This window comes from Monocercomonoides exilis (genome assembly GCF_001643675.1).
Source record: "Monocercomonoides exilis strain PA203 chromosome Unknown scaffold13-1861174, whole genome shotgun sequence".
In the NCBI taxonomy this organism is placed as follows: Eukaryota; Preaxostyla; order Oxymonadida; family Polymastigidae; genus Monocercomonoides; species Monocercomonoides exilis.
In genome coordinates, this window is record NW_027150558.1 from 797,358 (window position 1) to 815,551 (window position 18,194).

General features: G+C 41.3%; 3 protein-coding genes across 3 annotated transcripts; 2 read left to right on the top strand and 1 right to left on the bottom strand.

Annotated features, from left to right (window-relative positions):
• Window positions 1-3,607: 3,607 nt before the first annotated feature.
• On the top strand, window positions 3,608-5,112 carry MONOS_2625 (uncharacterized protein; the record flags this gene model as incomplete). Its single annotated transcript, XM_067872557.1, has 2 exons — window positions 3,608-3,841; window positions 3,886-5,112. The coding sequence occupies 2 exons, from the start codon at window positions 3,608-3,610 to the stop codon at window positions 5,110-5,112; spliced, it is 1,461 nt and encodes a 486-aa protein (XP_067730774.1).
• Window positions 5,083-9,521, bottom strand: MONOS_2624 (putative U5 small nuclear ribonucleoprotein component-like protein; the record flags this gene model as incomplete). Its single annotated transcript, XM_067872556.1, has 4 exons — window positions 5,083-5,520; window positions 5,674-8,886; window positions 8,992-9,299; window positions 9,371-9,521. The coding sequence occupies 4 exons, from the start codon at window positions 9,519-9,521 to the stop codon at window positions 5,425-5,427; spliced, it is 3,768 nt and encodes a 1,255-aa protein (XP_067730775.1). The 3' UTR covers window positions 5,083-5,424.
• A 184-nt stretch (window positions 9,522-9,705) lies between these two features.
• MONOS_2623 (putative response regulator receiver protein) lies at window positions 9,706-18,101 on the top strand (the record flags this gene model as incomplete). Its single annotated transcript, XM_067872555.1, has 1 exon — window positions 9,706-18,101. The coding sequence occupies one exon, from the start codon at window positions 9,706-9,708 to the stop codon at window positions 17,701-17,703; it is 7,998 nt and encodes a 2,665-aa protein (XP_067730776.1). The 3' UTR covers window positions 17,704-18,101.
• Window positions 18,102-18,194: the final 93 nt, after the last annotated feature.

Here is an 18,194-nt window from a genome sequence, read left to right on the forward strand (position 1 = left end):
AGGGGACTGCTGGCGGACTCTTCTTTTATGTGTTGCCTTTCTTCAGAATTTTTTGTTTGTTCTGGCTGTTGAACTGGACTGGCAAAATGAGGATTTGACAATGTTCCTTCAGTTGAATAAGGCCTCGCTTTCAATTCTATTGCTTCTGCATCTTCATCGCAAAAAAGAGTAGAGCAGTTCTGCTCTTTTCTTTTTCGATGCTGTATTAACAATAAGGTTTTATTAGGATTCTACAGTTATCAGAACATTTTTAATGGTTCAAAATAATATTTCACGAAAAAAATTTTTGATTAAAACAAATATACGTACTATGTCAATAATTATATGAAACAGCTTTTTTTCCTTGTGGAAAAATTTTTTTCTCTAATTAATTGTTATTATTTATTCAAATCATCAATAATCATTTAAATTTAAAAACGTTCTTATTTTAAACTTTCTCAATGATGAGACATGAAAATCAGTCATTTCTTATCGGATTCCAGTTTTTTTTTTTTTTTTTTTTTTTTTTGATTGATTGATTGATAGATTGATTAATTAATTAAATAATTCGGATTTTAATAAAAATATGAAAATAAGACATTTCAGATGACTTTTAATTAATATTTTGAAAGAATACTTTTGTTTGATTAACAGCTTTTTTTTTTTTTGAAAAATCCACAATTAATAAAATTTCATCAGTGCGAACAGAATGATTGATTGTGCAAAAAATTCCTGACAAGAATGTTTTCCTAATAACCGTAAGGTGAATAATTCAGATAATTTTTCTAGAAATAATTTTATTTTTACAATCTCATTTGATATGCAATACTTTCATTTTAACTTTATTTATTCATGGAATAAAGTGAATATTATAATCTCGGAGAAACTCAAAATACTATTTCTCTAAGTTTTAAATACTAATTCTTCGCATTCTTTGTTTGATGCGGAAATGAAAGTCTGGTGCCCCAAAAGAGTTTGTTTCTATAAAACATGTTTTGTGGAAAATTGTCAGAATTATTCCTCTCACATTTATTGCAAAATCGATCTTATCCGGATCTTTTTTCGATATCCGGTATTTATTGTAGAGAATATATATAAGAATTAGGGTGAATTATTTGTTAAATCAAAACAACTTTAAGGATACAGGTTTCTCAAAGGTTTTCAATCATTGGAGAGATTATCTTCATACGAATGTTGAATGGAATTCGACTGTTTGAAAATTCAGTGTTTGAGATGAATTGATGACAAGTTTGTTCGTGAATTGTATGATTTCTTCCCGTTGTTCATTTGAAAATTAACAAAACAAAAAATCAAGAAGAATTCATTGATTGAAAATAATGTGTTTTCAAAAATAATCCCTAATATTACATTATTATAAATAAACAATTTAATATCATTAAAGAAACCTAACAAAAAAATATTCATATTTCACTAATACTTTTCATGATTCAATGAAAAACACAACGCTTTATGCAAAAAAATTTTGTCAATAATAATAATATTGGACAAAATATTTGACTTCAAGAATTTTCATAGAAATATTTTGTATCTTCGATAAACTTTTTGTGATCAAAAATATTGAAATAAATGAGTAGATTTTTTTATTACGTTTGAGATCACTAAACATAATGTTATAGTATCAATGATGTTTGTTCACAGTAATGAAAATCCAATTAATGAATATTGAAATCTGATTCAGTCAAAAAATGTTATTAGAGAAATAATTTTTTTCATGCTTTGTTCATTAAAGGCTTGAAAGTCCATATTTTCCCACATTTTATAAATCTTTAAAACTATGAAAATGTTTCTGTTTGGGGGGAAATAAGAACATTCAAGCTTTTTTTGCGCAAGGCATTGAAAAATTGCTTTACTCATAACATTTTTTCGCTTTCTCAGATTTCAAAATAAGTTAGATTTTCATTTTCTGAAACAGGCATCATTGAAATCAAAACATGAAGTCTTGTAACATTTCACGAATGTCAGAAAATAGACCTATTTTTATTGTGTTTTTTATTCTCAAAAATTCAATGAAAAGTACATATTATTTCAGTGAAAATGCTTGAAGCATAATATTTTGCCACATTTCGTAAAATAATTATTTATTTTTGAAAAAATACTTGATAAAAGTTTTTCTATTCCAAGATGATGGATTTCAGAAAATAAAAGATTGAAATTCAATAAGTGACATGCTGTTATTCAAGAATTTTCATTGATATGAAGTGGCAAATCCGTTTTGCTAAATCTTTCAAATAATGTCAAGATATGATCACTATGTTTTCGAATCTGAAAAATATTATTTCCGAAAGTCGAATAATCTATCAAAAGAAGATCATTATTTGTCTCTTTTCGAGGGAAAAAAACCACTGATTGCTTTCGGTTTCATAAAAAAACAATCACCTTTGATGAAAATTGGGAAAAAAATCAATTTTTGATAAAAAAAAAATAAAAATAAACATATGGCTGATACTTTTTGAAATCATATTTTTGTTCGAGTTTTGAACAAAATTTTAATCTCAATGGGATTTTTGAGAAAATATTTATCTGATATTACAACATCACGAATAAGATGTATTATCAGTTTAAGCTCAATTTTTCTAACTCCCATTGAGATAAATATTTTGATCAAAACTCGAGCGAATGTGTGATTTCAAAAAGGATCAGCCAAATATCATTTTTGGATTGAAGAAAAATATTAAAGATGAGGAAATAAAAACAAATCAAAATCTTCTATTTAATAAAAAATTTCATTTGTGTTGAAAACTGAAAAAAAAAAAAAAAAAAAAAAAAAAAAAAAAAAAAAAAAAAAAAAAAAAAAAAAACTCGTTTGACTACAAACAAAAAAGTGAGCACTAATATAATAACACTTGTTATTCATAAGGCAAATTAAAAATTATTTTGTTTCGAAATTGTATAATTCTTTTTCGAATTCGAATCATTATTGGTGTTGTTTTGCATGAAAAAAATATTGAAAAATTATAAAATTGAGAAAATAATATCGAATGTTTTATAGGGATCATAATTTTGAAAAAAAGAAATCTTATTTTTTCGAATTTTCCGGACTTTCATGAAAATTCGGCCATCGAAAAGTTCAAACATAAGTTAATCCAAAGAAATATTCAACACTATTTTTCTTGGAAAAAATATTTCATCGTTCATTCTAATATTCTGATTGCAATAGGTTAGTGTTTTTATTGGCACCTTTTTTTTTATTGGCACCTTTTTTTTTATTGGCACCTTTTTTCTATTTCTTTGTGAAAGATAAAATTTTCAATAAGAAACAAAGATTATATGCACAAACAATTGTTTTTATCATCAGCGGATGAACAGATGTGCTTATTTAATTTCGGGTCAACAGTTAAATATGTTAGTGAAATTATCGTATGAAAAAAACATGACAAATTCTTTTTAAAAACAAATTGAATATACAAAAATTTATTAAAGCAAATACTTCATATATCAAAACTTGAAATGTCTTCTGGCTGCTTAAAATGGACTTTTTTTTTGATCATTACCCAAAAAATTGATTGGTTTTTTTATGATCAAAAAAAAAGCTGAAGAAGGAAAAAGAAAAATGCAAGCAGAAATGGCGTCGATAAACTATCGCATTTATGAAAATAGACTCGAGAGAATGGCGCGAATTCTGATTGACGGAAAAGCCAGGCTTGTGGATGCAACCAACTTCGGTGAATTTTCAAAAAAAACTCTCATTCATGCAGTGAAGGCTGTAAAAAGTGAAAGGGATGTTGCCAAAGTAGGAAGACCGTCATTGCTGCGCAAGGAAAAAAAGGAAATTGTTACAGACGTTATAAAAATTGAAGCAAAGTGTGGAACAAACCTAACAGTGAAAAAAACAAAAGAATTGGTTTGCAAAATATATTTATTTTCTATTTATTTGTTTCTATTTAGATTGAAAATGTGATTGAAGATGAAGATTCTGATATTAAAGAAGATGCTTCACCAAAAAAAGAAATTTCAAAATCAGCTGCTTATTCCTTCTTGCGAAATCAGCCCGAATTGAAATTACAAAAGCCAAAAATTTTGGATTCAAAACGTCTTGCCGCATCTTGTCAGGACGTTTTGAAGCCTTGGTACGAAATGCTTGATGATTTGCATTCAAAATATAAATACAGAAGGGAGTTAATCTTCAATGTAGATGAAACTTCACTAAGATTATCCGATAATTCACAAAAACTTGTTGCAACATCCTCAGAGTCTCCTTCAGCCTATTGCCTTGCTCCTTCGAGGGTGCGAAACGCGACGCTTGTAGCTGCTGTTGCCTCGGATGGCTTTTCTTTACCCACAATTGTCCTTTGGCCAAGTTCCAATGTTCCGGAAGAGTTAACTCCTCTCCTGTCTCCTTCGCTAGATGTGTGGAGCAATACAAACGGTTGGATGAACTTTTCTCTATTCGAAAGATACTCTTTGCGTGTTCTTCTTCCAGAAATATTAGAAAGAAAGAAAAGGATGAAATTGACTGAAGAGAGATGTTTGCTATTCGTAGATTCGCACAGCTCTCGTGCAAACCCTATAATTTGGAGAAAATTTATGGAATCGAATGTGGATGTTATCACATTTGTTCCTCACACAACACATATTTCACAACCTCTCGATAGAGGTGTTTTTGCTGTTCTTAAATCGGTTTTAAATTCATCAATAGAAATCCCTCAATCTTCAACAGCTTCTTCCAACAGAAAGGCTTTGGCAGACATCCTTCCTCAAGCTCTTCATTCTGCATTCGCACCATCAGTAATAAAGAATGCATTTGATGCAAGTGGTGTTTTGTTTAAATCCTCAGGACCAGTTTTACGTAAATTACCCAAACACTCTTCTTTTCCTTTGCCCACTTATTCAAATCGTTTTGATTTTTACGGAAAACTGCTCACAAATGAGGATTTCTTAGAAAAGTGGGAAGAAGATATATTTATTCGAACAAGTGCGAAATGTTCCGAAGCCGAAGATGAAACAGAAAACATTGAAGATACTCTTCCAATTAAGTCAAAGAAGAAAAGAGTTTATCGAAGAATTTTGCATGATGATTTGGAAAACATCGAAGAAGAAAATTCTACAGATCAAAGTTTTGGAAAAAGAAAAATTCGAAGACTATTTGACCCAAGTTTTGTTTATTTTTGCTAATTGAGTCTGTATTTTTTGAATTTTATCACTTCAAAAATTTGGTGCCAATAAAAAAATGGTGCCAATAAAAACACTAACCTATATGAAACTTTTTTGTATCAAATTTTTGATAAAAAAACATCTCTGTGAGTTCAAATATTTCTGATAAAAAACCTTCACTTCATAAATAATGAATTTGAAAAGAATCTTTGTAACGAAAAGATAAAACTTCACATATTCTGACGTGTTTTGTCCTATTAAAGCTTCAAATAATTGATATTTTTTATTTCAAAATGATCACAAATCAGTGAACCTTGGATTGAGAGTATTTGTTCAATCAAAACTTGAAGGATCAATTCCCTGCCTCTTCATCTCTTCTTTCATTTCTCCTCCAAAAAACTTTGATGCAATCACAGTCTCAGATAATCCCTTAGTTGATAAAAGCAAAAGAATAAATACATTAAAAAAAGAAAGAAAGAAAGAGAAAAGATAGCAAGAATATTCAGAAATCCAAATTGAAAAATAAGAAATTCGCAAAAATATAGTTTTAAAAAAAATAGTTTTTAAAATTTGAAATCAAACCTTTCTTCTCCTTGTCTTCAGCATCAGCTCTCTCGACAGTGCATCTGGAGGTGATGGTGTGAATGGGATGATCGTCACTGTCTGATCCATCGGGTCACCCGGTGCAATGTCCCAGTGGTCAAACATCATCTGCACAAACGCCTGCCCTTGTGTATACGCCCTCAAATCCGTCTCAAAGCCAAAGCTGTCCAGAGAAGGCACAAAAGCCGTGATTGTCTGCAGCGGCGTCCCAGGCAGAGGGCCTTCCTCAATCACATGCCCCCTCCTCCTCCCCAACACCTTCATAGCAGCCTGCGCGCAATCTGCCGGGCACACGATACAACACCGCAGCATCGGCTCCATCAGCCTCGGGCTTGCCAGCATCAGCGCGCCCTGGCATGCACACTGGATGGCTGCCATAATCTGCGTGGGTGCTCTGTCGCTGGATTTGGGTGAAATATTCGCTTGCACCAGGCGGAATGACACATTTCGCAGGGGCTCAGAGCAGAGCGGGCCGTCTGAGGCGACAAGGGAGAAGCCGCTGACGATGGAGCGACGGATGGAAGAGAGCGCCTTTGTGTAGTCGTCGTAGGTGTTGTAGTGGTGGATGGGGAGAGTGCTAGTGGTAGTAGTAGTAGAAGAAGTGGAGGAGGAAAGATTTGATGTGAGTGAAGAAGAAGCAGAGGATGAAGTGAATGAAGAAGAAGAAGAAGAAGAAGATGATGATGATGAAGCAACAGAAGTGAGATAATAAGTGAGTGTATCGTTGATAAACAGATTCGGAGCAGACGCATCAATTCCAGATGACCACACGCTCTGTGCCTTTCTTTTACCTTTGCTGTCTGCTTCCTCCTCCTCTTCTTCTCCCATCTCAACAATCTTCCTCCCTTCATACTCCTGCTTAATCTCATTCTCCATCGCCTCTGCCACAACTGCAAAGGAGTTCCTTCCATTCCCTGTGACCGCCACACACGGCATCGTCGGCTCATCACCAACTGTCTCACAAAGCGGCACAAACGGATCAGATATTTTCACCTCTGCCTTCGCAAACACCTCCCTCAGATCATACATAGCACAGTCCAAGTACAACTCCCCCGTGCCTGTGAGTGTGATCTCCCCTGTCTCTGATAGCCCTGTCGTCGCCCTGCTCGGTACATGCACATCCAGCACAGGATACGTCTTCCCCAGACACCGCAGCCCTTCCACCAGACGCGGCGTGTCCTTCGGGTGGATCGCTTCCACTGCAATGCGAAGTGATGGCGTCGTGTTGAACTGCAGCTTTCGGAACACATTTGGCGCTGTCCGTAATTTTCCGTTGCGGAACAGCCGTTTGTATAGTTTGGAGAATGGAGAGTGCTCAGTTGATTCTGAAGTTGCTGCTGATTTGCTGCCTTCCACATCCATTCTGATCTCTTTCATATCGTCTGAATCTTCACTATCATTGTCACTTTCGTCTTCTTCTTCCTCTTCATCCTCTTCATCTACAATCGCATTTGTAATCGTCGCCCTCTTCGATATCTCCTGATCCACCCCTTCCAACATCACCCAGTTTCCCGGCCCCATCTCTTCCACCTCCACAAAATACCTCCCTTCCCCGACAATCACTCTCTCCACTGTGCATTCTCCTCTGTCTTCTTCATTTCGCTGTGGATGGAAGTCTTCCCTGAGAACAGCCACTCGCATCCCTTTCTTCACTGTCCCGCTGTGGATGCGCCCAAACGCCCGAAAGCGCGTGATGGGGCCTTGCGCCACCAGACCACCTCCGACAGATGAGCTGCCAAACTCAGAGGAAGAAGAAGAAGAAGATGATGATGATGATGACAAGCTTTGCTCAGCACTCTCTTTCTCTCTCTGCAGCTGCTGTGCGTGTTCCACAAGCGGATCGAGGGTGATTGGGTACATCTTGACAATGTCTATCATCAATGGGCCTTTTGGATCCATCGCTTTCATCGCAGTAGCAAAGGGATCGCTGAACGAGCCTGAGTAGATTGACTTGATTCTGCTCAGTGGATATGGAAGATTCTGTGAATGAGAAGAAGAAGAAGATGATGATGAGATTGAAAGTTCAGATAATTCATTAGCCAAAGCAGGAGAAGCAGGAGAAGCAGGAGAAGCAGAAGACGAATGTGATGAAGTGTTAGACAAAAGATGAGTATTTCTTCGATTTCCAGAAACAACCAGAGGATTTGGTGGCTGCACATGCTGCACAATGGATTCTACAAGTGAAGAAGGATCGCCGAAGAGCCTGGAGAACACAGCTGGCAGAAGCTCATGTGGTGAAGCTGCCAAAATCTGGTCAGACATTTTGCCCTTTGCAAAATGAGTGGTTGCAATCGATGGGTCGATGTGCGCAGCGATGTCTTCTTCTTCCTCTTCATTCATTTTCCCCCCGTTTATTTTTCCCTTCTTCGAGTTTTCTTTGTTCAAGTTGATGTGCAGTGGAGCAAGCACATTCTTCTTGATGTCTTCCCCTGACTCTGCAAGCAGCTGCCCCGTAATTTTGTAGATTGGGTTCAGCACAAACTCGCAAAAAGTCCTTTGAATAGAACGACCTTGCAATGATTTCTTACTCCTCGCAAACCGATTCGCTTGTCTGTCGTAAAACCAGTCGCCCCACAGATGCCTCGCAAACGCAGCAGGATCTACAGACAGCCGGTGCACTTTGCAGTGCACAGCCGCAAATGACTGCAGGCTAAAGAGGTACCCGTGGCGTGTGGAAGCAAACAGAACATTGCCCAGCACAGGTGAAAGAACAGGGCGAGGCGGCTCTTCTGGATTGGCTAAGGATTCTTTCAGTTCCTTTTCTGGTTGTTGTGATGATCTTTCCGTTGATAAGTGAAGTGCTTGTTTGTGTATCATGCTGTTTATCTGTTGGATGACATACCTAATCTTTGCATAGGCATCGTTTGGTGGAAGTTTCAATTCCACTATCAGTCGATCCATTTTTGACAGCACAAGAATTATGTTCAAGCCATTTTGAAGAGCATCTCTTATGATCATTTCAATCTGCATCGGAAATACAATTCCCTCTGCCACATCCACCACAAGAATCACTCCATCACTCACTCTAATGGCAGCTGTTGCCTCGTCATAAAAGTTTGTGTGGCCAGGAGTATCCATTATGTGAAGAAGATATGACTTCATTTGCCCATTTTGGACAACTAAAGAAAGGGGACAACTTTTAACAGAAACTTTTCGTTCATGTTCATCTTTTCGCACTGCAGTGAATTGGGGCTGTTCCAGATAATTAGAATAGTTTAATATTTATTTATGTTATGATTATTGTTTTAAGATAAAGAACAGATGAGATAATAAGTGCAAGACTAATATCAAATAAACCTTCATTTGCTCTACGTGCGTAACTTTTATAAAAAGATCCATCAACGAAGTTTTTCCTGAGTGAAGTGGTCCAACAACGCAAACATTTCTAATCATTTCAGGCATTGTCGATAATTCCGCAAGAAATCTCATGCTAAATCTCGTTTCAGGATATTTGCTAGTATCTGTAATGACTAAATCAAAACGTTTAGTATCAACAGGTTTAACAATAGGCTCTTCAATTGGTTGTGCATCTTCATCTTGCACAAGAACTTCTGCGCCGGGGTAAAGTGACTCTGCAGTTGGAAAGCGAGATTTCTCAACAATTGCTATATAATGTCATCGAGATTTTAAAATGGCAATTTTTATATTGAGACAAAAAATATTTAAATTAATAAACCAGTTTCATGTGAAATGGTCTCTTCTTCAACACTCAATTTATCTTCTTGCTCGCTTGGCTCTTGTTCAGATTCGCTCATAATTTCTTCACTGTCGCTAAAATCATCGCCTCCAGCGAGTAAATTGCCAAATTCATCAAACGTGGCGTCCATTTCACTTATTAAGGTCAGAACTTGATCTTTCAAAAGAAACTTTCATTTTTCAGGCAAGTCACAATTTTATTTTATGATATTTAACAAATAAATGCGTTTTGAAATAAAGAAAAAAAGTTTGATCGCACACATATTAAATAATTATCACAATTTATCAAGCTGATTTCAAGCTTTATTTGATTAAATGACCAATGCATTACAGCGTAATCGCCCAATAGATTTGAGGCGCATTCACACAATCATTGACTTTAATCAAGATGAGGTTGACAACGAAATAAATATGATGAATATGATGTCGTTCCTTGATCGTCAGCCTTTTTATTCTATGATGTCTGACAGGGTGAATAATGTATTATTTATTGGAGGGCTTTATGATTTCTTTCAGGTTGACTCCTGCTTCTTGAATGGAGGCTTTACAACATGCCCAAACTTTCGCTTTTCAACTCCTCAACATGCTCTTTCTATATTGGAACGAGGTGACAGATATGATGTCATTATTAGTATGCATGCAACGAATGATGAAACAACATGGGATTTTGTTCGAAAAATGAAAAGTCGCCATCCAACAGGAACGATCTATCCAATTGTGTTTGAAGTTGACCAGCACTATCCAGTCTATGACGATGACCTTCGCGTTCGTATTTTTATGTGGAATGGAAATCCTATGCTTTATCTAGCTTTAATTAAATTGGTTGAAGATAGAAAGAACATGAAGTGCGACGTTATGGACGGTGCATGTGGTATTATTTTGTATGTGGAAGACACATGCGCCTATTACTCTGAATATCTTCCCATGATTTATGGAGAAATCTTTCAGAGGACCATGTCATTTACAGGTCGATCTGCAAAGCATGCAATCACAAGGAAGCGATCTCGACCAAAAATAGCGTTTTGCTCAAGCTTCGAAGAGGCAGTAAGGGTGATCCAGAAATTTGATATGAAAGTTCAGGGAGTTATCTCAGACATTGAGTATCCACTGACAAACAGAAACGATGGGCCTACAAACAACTATCTAACTTACCTTCTTGACAACGGTTTCTACACAAAAGAGCAAGTGGAGAAATCAGCAGGCATAATTTTGCGTGACTTAACACCCAGAACGAAGTATTTGAGATGTGAGCCAATGCCCCGTATTCCATACCTGTTTATCTCCTCCACCATCTCCAAGCAGTCTGAGGCCAAGAAATACCCCAACTGCCTGTTCGCCCCGAAAGATTCAACAGAAGTGCAGACAGCTGTACGCCGCTTCCTCGACACATTCATCGGACTCTCCCCTGTCTTCTATGCGCTCGACCCAACTACTTGCACCCCTGTCCCTGGTCTGCGTGGAGCACACGACCACAACGAGCTGATGACGCTGGTTGCACAGATGCCGTCGGAGAGCCTGCTGTACCACGCGCAGTGCGAGAACTTCAGCCAGTGGCTGTTTGCCCAGGGCGATTTTGGAGTGTCGATGTTTCTGCAGCGGCTGCGCGTGTCACAGATGAAAGGTGACCCGGATCGACTGAGGGGAATTCTGCTGAAAGCCCTCAAAAAGTACTCGACAGCACACACCCGCGGGATCTCCATTGACTTTGATGCGCATCTGCTGAAAGAGCGGCACTTCTTCATGACAGTCGGCTCAGGAAGCGTCGGCGGCAAAGCACACGGGCTGCTGTTTCTGGACTCGCTCATCTCAGACATCGACATCGCCCTCGACAAAGACCCGCTCTGCAGCTCCTCTTCGCTGATTGTCGGGGTGCCCCGCACGCTCATCCTCACTTCCACGCTCTACTCTGCGTTCTTCGAGATCCACAACCTGAACCACCTCCGCTCGCACAACCTGGACCACCGTGTAGTCCACGACTCCTACATCGCCTCTCTCTTTGTGCAGTGCCCTCTGCCTGCTGATGTGCTCAACCTGCTAAGCGTCTTCCTAGATGCCGTACGTGTTCCCTTGGCTGTGCGTGCCTCTTCTCTTTTGGAAGACTCCCGCAGGCAGCCAGTGGTGGGCGTGTATGCCTCGTATTTCCTGGCAAATAACCACCCGTCCTTGCAGGTGCGCCTCCAGCAGCTGTCCATTGCCATCCGGCTGATCTACGCCTCGTCCGTCTGCCACCGCGCCAGGAACCTCAGAAAGAGTCTGAACGTGCCATCATCTGCGGAAGGGGTCGCTGTGATGATTCAGGAGATTCCCGGTGCTGTACACTCACAGGGCTCTTCTTTATTCTACCCGCACGCCACGTTCATTGCAAAGTCCAGGAATTACTACCCTGCACGCACTGCTAACCCGTCCGCAGCGCAGAATCAGCCTTCTCTTTCATCATCTTCTTCTACTTCGTCATTGAATGCCAATAATAACAATAACAATAATAACAGTTCACAGTCTGGTTCTACCAGCAGCAACACCCCATCTGTCTTCGATGGCGATGCCCTCGCCACCATCGGCTTCGGCGCCTCTATTCGCGACCCCCAAAAGCAGAACTCGTCTTCCTCCAAACTGAAGAAATTCCGCTTCTGCCCAGCGCACCCTGAGATCAGCTACTGCCTGCAGCCCGAGGACTACCCGAAGACGACGCAGCAGTCGTTCATTGCGATGGACTTGGATGCAGACCAGAGCATATCTGAGAGGAGGCTGCTGAGTGTGCAGAAGTGGCAGGTGCACAGGGCAGAGGTGCTGCTCGACAGAAGCTCAGCTTTGTCGTCAGGAACAGACAGCCCTTCGATTCATAGAAAATCGGTGGAGATGCCACAAACACCAGGTGAAATGGCAGAGAATGAGAGACACTCAGCTCAATCTCAGTTGCAATTGCAGCAACAGCAACTGAGGCAAAGCTCTCCTTCTCCAATTTTCATGGCCTCCCCTTCCATTTCGCAGTATCCCACCCCCACTCTCTCCTCTGCCTTGCTTGCCCGCGGTACAGCAACCTTCACTCCGCCTTCCTCTGTCTTCTCTGCCTCTCCCTTTGGCCAGCCTCAGCTCGCTCAGTTCACTCCTGGCTCTTATTCTCCTTCTTCTTATGTGTCACCTTACCACTCTGCCATCGCAGACACCACAAGACTCGCACAGCCCAGCGCCTCCCAGCCATTCGCTGGCTACGTCCCTCCATCTTCCTCCTCTCCTTCCCCTTCTCCTTTCTCTTGCTTCTACTCTCCTTCCTCATACACATCCCAAATCTCTGGCTTAGTGCCCTTCCATCGCCTGCCCACACAAAACCCGGCTGCTCAGGTTGGCTCTATCAGCCCGCTGTACACCAGCCATTTGGCTCCTTCTGATGCTCTCCAGACACAAATGGCTCAACTGTCGCTGTCTTCTCCTTCTCCTTCTCCTCAGCCACTTTGCTCAAATACGTCTGCTTTCATTAGACTCAATAATGGAAATAACAACAACAATAATAATAATAATAATAGCAATAATATTTCCAATGTCCAATCTCCAACTCCTCTCCAATCATCCTCTCCTCTTTCTCAACCTCCTCTCTCTGCCTCCTTCCCGGCCACATCATCTGTTTCCTCATCTGATTCATCAATGAACCCATCTCTTTGCACACAACCTCTTTCCCAGCTGCAGCCCCTCTGCACACTCAACATCAGCCAAAATGCATCTTCAGCTGCTTCAGGCACAGACTCATCCACACAATCTGCTCCTGTCAGACAGCTTCCGACGAAAGTTGAGGGACAGCAGGGCTCTTCTTCCCCTTCTTCTCCTTCTCCTGTTGCACACACACCTTCTCCTCAGATGATGAGTGAAAATGGAAATGGAAGTGGAAATGGAGTGAACAATCATAATGACATTGTATTAAATTCAACTTCAATCAATGAAAATTCCATCGGAATGAATGACACAGCCAAAAGTGCGACGTTTTTGGGGCTGGCAGAGTCTGCTGCTGAGAAGAAGGAGCAGATAAACACATCAGAAAAGAGTCAGAAAAATGACTCGAATGAAATAAGTTCGAAAAAACAAGAGAATAATCAAGAAAGTTCAAAAGAAAGTGCTCAAGTGAAGAGTCGTGCTACTCCGCTTTCCATCTCTTCTTTCATGCAGGACGAGTTCAGCTCATCTTCTGAGCTGTTGAATAGCTATTTCTCTGACTTCTCTTCTTCTTCTTCTTCATTTTCTTCATCTTCTGGATGTAGTTTTTCTGCTTCTTCTTTTCTGCCCACTCCTTCTTCTTCTTCCTCCTTCTCCTCTTCTTCTTCATCTTCATCATCATCTTCTTCTTCCAACTCCTCCGGTCTCATTCCCATCCAATCATCATCCAATCAGCCAGCCGATGCTCCTCCTCTCTTCACCGTCCCTTTGCTTTCTCCGCCTTCTGACGGGTTCAGCTATTCTTCTCCTACTCTTCCATACGACGCCTCCTCTACCACTTCTGCTTTCTGCCCAAGGCCTTCTTTCCTCTCTTCTTTCTCTTCAGCAAATGCAGAAAACAATCAATCGTCGCAATTAACTTCGTCAATTTCATCTTCATCATCATCTTCTTCTTCTTCTTCTCTTCAGCCACAACTTCCACATCACCCTTCTGCCCAAAAACCCTGCCTCCCTTCCTCTCCTTCTCCAACACCCACACCTCTTTCCTTTGCTCACGATCAACGTCCTCCTTCTTCATCATTATCTTCTTCTTCCTCCTCCTCTTGTTCTTCCACCATATCCTCCGCCTCCTCTTCCACCTCATCCACCCCCACCCTCCCCTCTCAGCAGTCTGTTGCCCTGCCAACTGCCCTCCGCCCTCTCCCTCCTCGTGCCACTCCCCTCCCATTCAACACCGCCACCCCTCCGCCTCGCCCAACCACACCCAATTTGGCTGACAGAAACCACACCTCTTTCCTCAACCCATCAACTGTGGCGTCCCCCATCCATTCACTCACCCACCCTTTCCTCTCTTCTCCTCTCAGCTCTCCTTCTCCACAGGTCACACTCAACGCCTTCCGCTCTGACCCGACCCTTCTCCCGTGGATCAGCGACGAGATCGGCCCTCTTTCAGACCCAGACATTCCCTTCCTGCCTCCACTCTCTCCAGCACCCGATGACAACACAGACCCTCTCTTTGACCCCGTCTCCTTCGGCCTCCCGCAGTTTCTGGTGGAAGAGCCGCTGGACACTGCTGAAGACGAAGGCCTGCTCACTCAGCTGGGGTGTGAGGTGTATAACACAGAAACGCATATGGTGAAACCCTTCCACCCATCTCTCCGCAGCTCGTTTGGCGGGGCAAGCACATCTGGTGGAATGTTTTCAGGAGATTATTCATTTGGAGATGACAGCAATTGGTGGATGGCATCGCTGCAGTCAACTTCTTCTGAGTCCTCCTCCTCTTCTTCTTCTTCAGAAGCAGCATCTGAAGGAAGTTCCAGCAATAAGGCTGATGGCAGTGATGGAGGTGATAACACCAGTGCAGGATATGCAAAGGAGCACGATGCAGATTACGAGCCATCCGAGTTTGTGAAAGAAGCAGCAAAGAGAAGAAAACAGAGGAAAGATGAAAAAGGCCGGAGAGACCCACGAGACTTGGTTGATCGAAGCAAAAACATCAGATGCGTGACATTCAACAAGATCATTGGAAACAAAGCACAGCCAGGCAGTCAGCAAGGAAAGCAATCATCATCTTCTTCTTCAACTTCATCCTCCTCCTCCTCTTCCACTTCCATTGCGCTTGGGCGAGTGCTGATGAATGTGCTGAATGTGACAGAGAAAGCGATGGGGCGCCCAGTCAGTGTAACCTGCTCTATCAACTTGAACACCACGCCGTGGGAGCTGTGGCTGCTTGAGTTGAGGCCACTGGAGATTGATGTGTCAGGCGATGTGTCTGTCGGGCTGAGGCATCAGATGGGGCAGATTATGGAAGACTTGTTCAACATCTCAGTAGACGAGCCAAATGCTGACTTGCTCGCTTCTTCTTCTTCTTTGGGAGGTGCATGTGCAGCGATTCAGCCATTGCAAGCGGAGAAATTACTGTCTGCCTGCAAAAAACAGCCAGTGAATCGTATTGAAAGACTTCTGGTTAATTCGAATCCACTTTTCTCTCTGTATACACACCGTGTGTTGTGTGCTGCCTCGACTGTGCTGGGAGCACCGAGTATATCCCCACCAATATTTGATCTCGTGTTCATCGACCCGTGGCGCTTCGACAAGACAGCCACGGTTGATGCAGCAAGAGAGATGGCCATCGTGAACAAGATGTTTTCTTCTGCTTCTTCTTCATCTGCTGCTGCTGCTGCTTGTGCTGCTGATGGCTCTGCTCGAAATGACTCACCATTATGTCACTCTGCTTCTTCGCAGCAGCCTTCTCCTTCCACTCCCTCAATGTCTGCTGAAGGAGACAGCAGGAGAGGGTACATTGTTGTTGGACTGGGAAGATGGGGAACCTCAACTGCATCTTTGGGCATTCCTGTGCAGTGGAGCGAGATCAACAACGCGACGTGTGTGATTGAGACAGGCATCGCCAGAAAATTCGAGATTGAGTCGTCTTCAGCCTCGCATTTCTTGCACCATCTAATTGCTTCAAAGAAAGCGTGGATGTTTGCTGACCCTGCCTGCTTACAGCCATCAACAGTGTCTGCGTCTTCCTTGTCTGCTGCAATTGACTGCTCAGAAGGGAAGAGAGGGAGACAGGGATTTCGAGTGGGAATGGACTGGTTTGACTGGGCGTGGGTAAAGAGACAGATGGTGAAGCACACAATGTTCTATGGGAAGCATGTGGTGTGTCTCAGACTGGACAAAATGGCAAGTGCAGAGAAGCAGAAAGAGATGTGCCATGTGCTGGAGCAGAAGGAGTACAAAAGCCCAATCACGGCGTTTGAGATCGAAATGATGAACTTTCTGGGCAAGAACGGTGAAGGAGCAGAGAATTCTGATGCGAAAAATGTATCAGATAAAACTGAAACTGTAGAAGGATGTGAAAAAGAAGAGAAAGTGGAAGAGAAAGAAGAAGACGATGACCCCAGCTGCTTGAGAATCATTGTTGATCCGACAAACATGAGAGGCCGAGTGATGATCGACAGCCAGTCGATGCCATTGCCAAGTGTCAGCATCTTCACAGTCCAAAACTCAATTCCTTTGCAATCACCTCAAAACAACATCCAAAAATTAGCTGCCAAAGAAAGCTCGACTTCGCATCTTCTGATCTCATCCAGCGATTCCTTGACGCCTCACACGTTCACACGCCCCGCCAGAACAAGTGCGAAGACAAGGAGCTGTGCTGTTCCTAAGCCATATGCTCAATCTGCCAAGGGAGAATACGAAACCAACACACAATCACTGATCATCATCAACCCAGACGATGAATCAACATCACATGAGGGAAATGTGCCAAGTCGAAAGATGAGAGATTCCGATGAATGCAGCGTGGAGAGCATGGAAAGCCGAGAAGAAAGAGGCAGAAAAAGCAGCACACGCACAGAGTCGATGGATGACATCATTCAGACAGTAGATGATGACGATGATGACTTGGACTCTGACACAGACACGGACATCGACGACGACCGCTCAGCTGCCCTTACTCAATCATTTGATGGCTCCTTCTCAAGCTGCCCGAACTCTCTCTTGGAAATGAAACGCAGCTCTCTCAATCGAATGGCACCTGCCCCAACAATCGATGCAGCGGCAATAACCGCTACGGCAGGCTCAGCTGACAACTTCATTGGATCCGATAAGAGCGACACCCAGCCAGTTCCACTGCCACTGTTTTCTATGCCAAAACCAAGAGAGTCAACAAAACCACAATTGCAATCACTTTCTCTTTCGCTCAATTCTATTTCCAATAAACCTGTTCCTCTCCCTCCAAAACCGCCTTCTCTGCTCCGATTGAGTTCACCTGCTATTAAGAAATCTTCATCCAATCCATCATGTCATTCATCAGCATCGCCTCCTGCAATCGCTGCTGGCTGCTCGAGCATTGCCTCTCCTTCTTATCAGTCTAATTCTGCACTGATTCCACCAACCTCCAATGAATCAGCACAGTCAGTCAATCAGACCAAGCCACATGCTTCGACTTCTCCTCTACAGCTCCTATTGCCCCAGCCAGACTCAGTAACAATTGCCACCTCTGCATCTGCCTCTCAAGTGACGCCAGTTGTGGTTGTCTCGCCAGCCACTCCAACTTCTTCGTTTTCGCAGTCGTCCCTCCTCTTTTCACAGGACACAGTTCCTGACGACATCCCATCTGTGGTGTCTTCGTCGCTTGAAGTGCAGCATCATCAGATGTAATTGAGAACACACAGAAATGAAAGGCAATTGAAGTTATTTTTAAGCGTGATTGCACTTTATAATTCCAAAAAAAATTTTTGATTTTTATTTTTAAAGATAAAAACTGTTTTTTAACAAATTTTTCTGTGTTTATTGAAATTGCAAAAGTTGTTTTTCAATTTTCACTTTAATTTATATTTTTAATAAGCTATCTTTGTGTCTAATTATTTGACATTTACAAAGAGAGAGAAAAAATACAAATGTAAAATTTAATCATTTAATATTTCATTTTATCACTCGTGTTTGCTCGTCTTTTCCATTGTTGTTTTAGAAACATCTGAAATTTATTCTTTTTCTTTTCTTTTCTTTTCTTTTTTTTGGTTGTGTTACTATTGATAATAACTAACATGTTAATTGAATCTTTCCCCAGAGAGGAAGATATCTGGCTTTGTATGCTAATAAACAAAACAAAAAATTTACTAAAAAAAACCTTTTCTCACAAAATTGAAAAG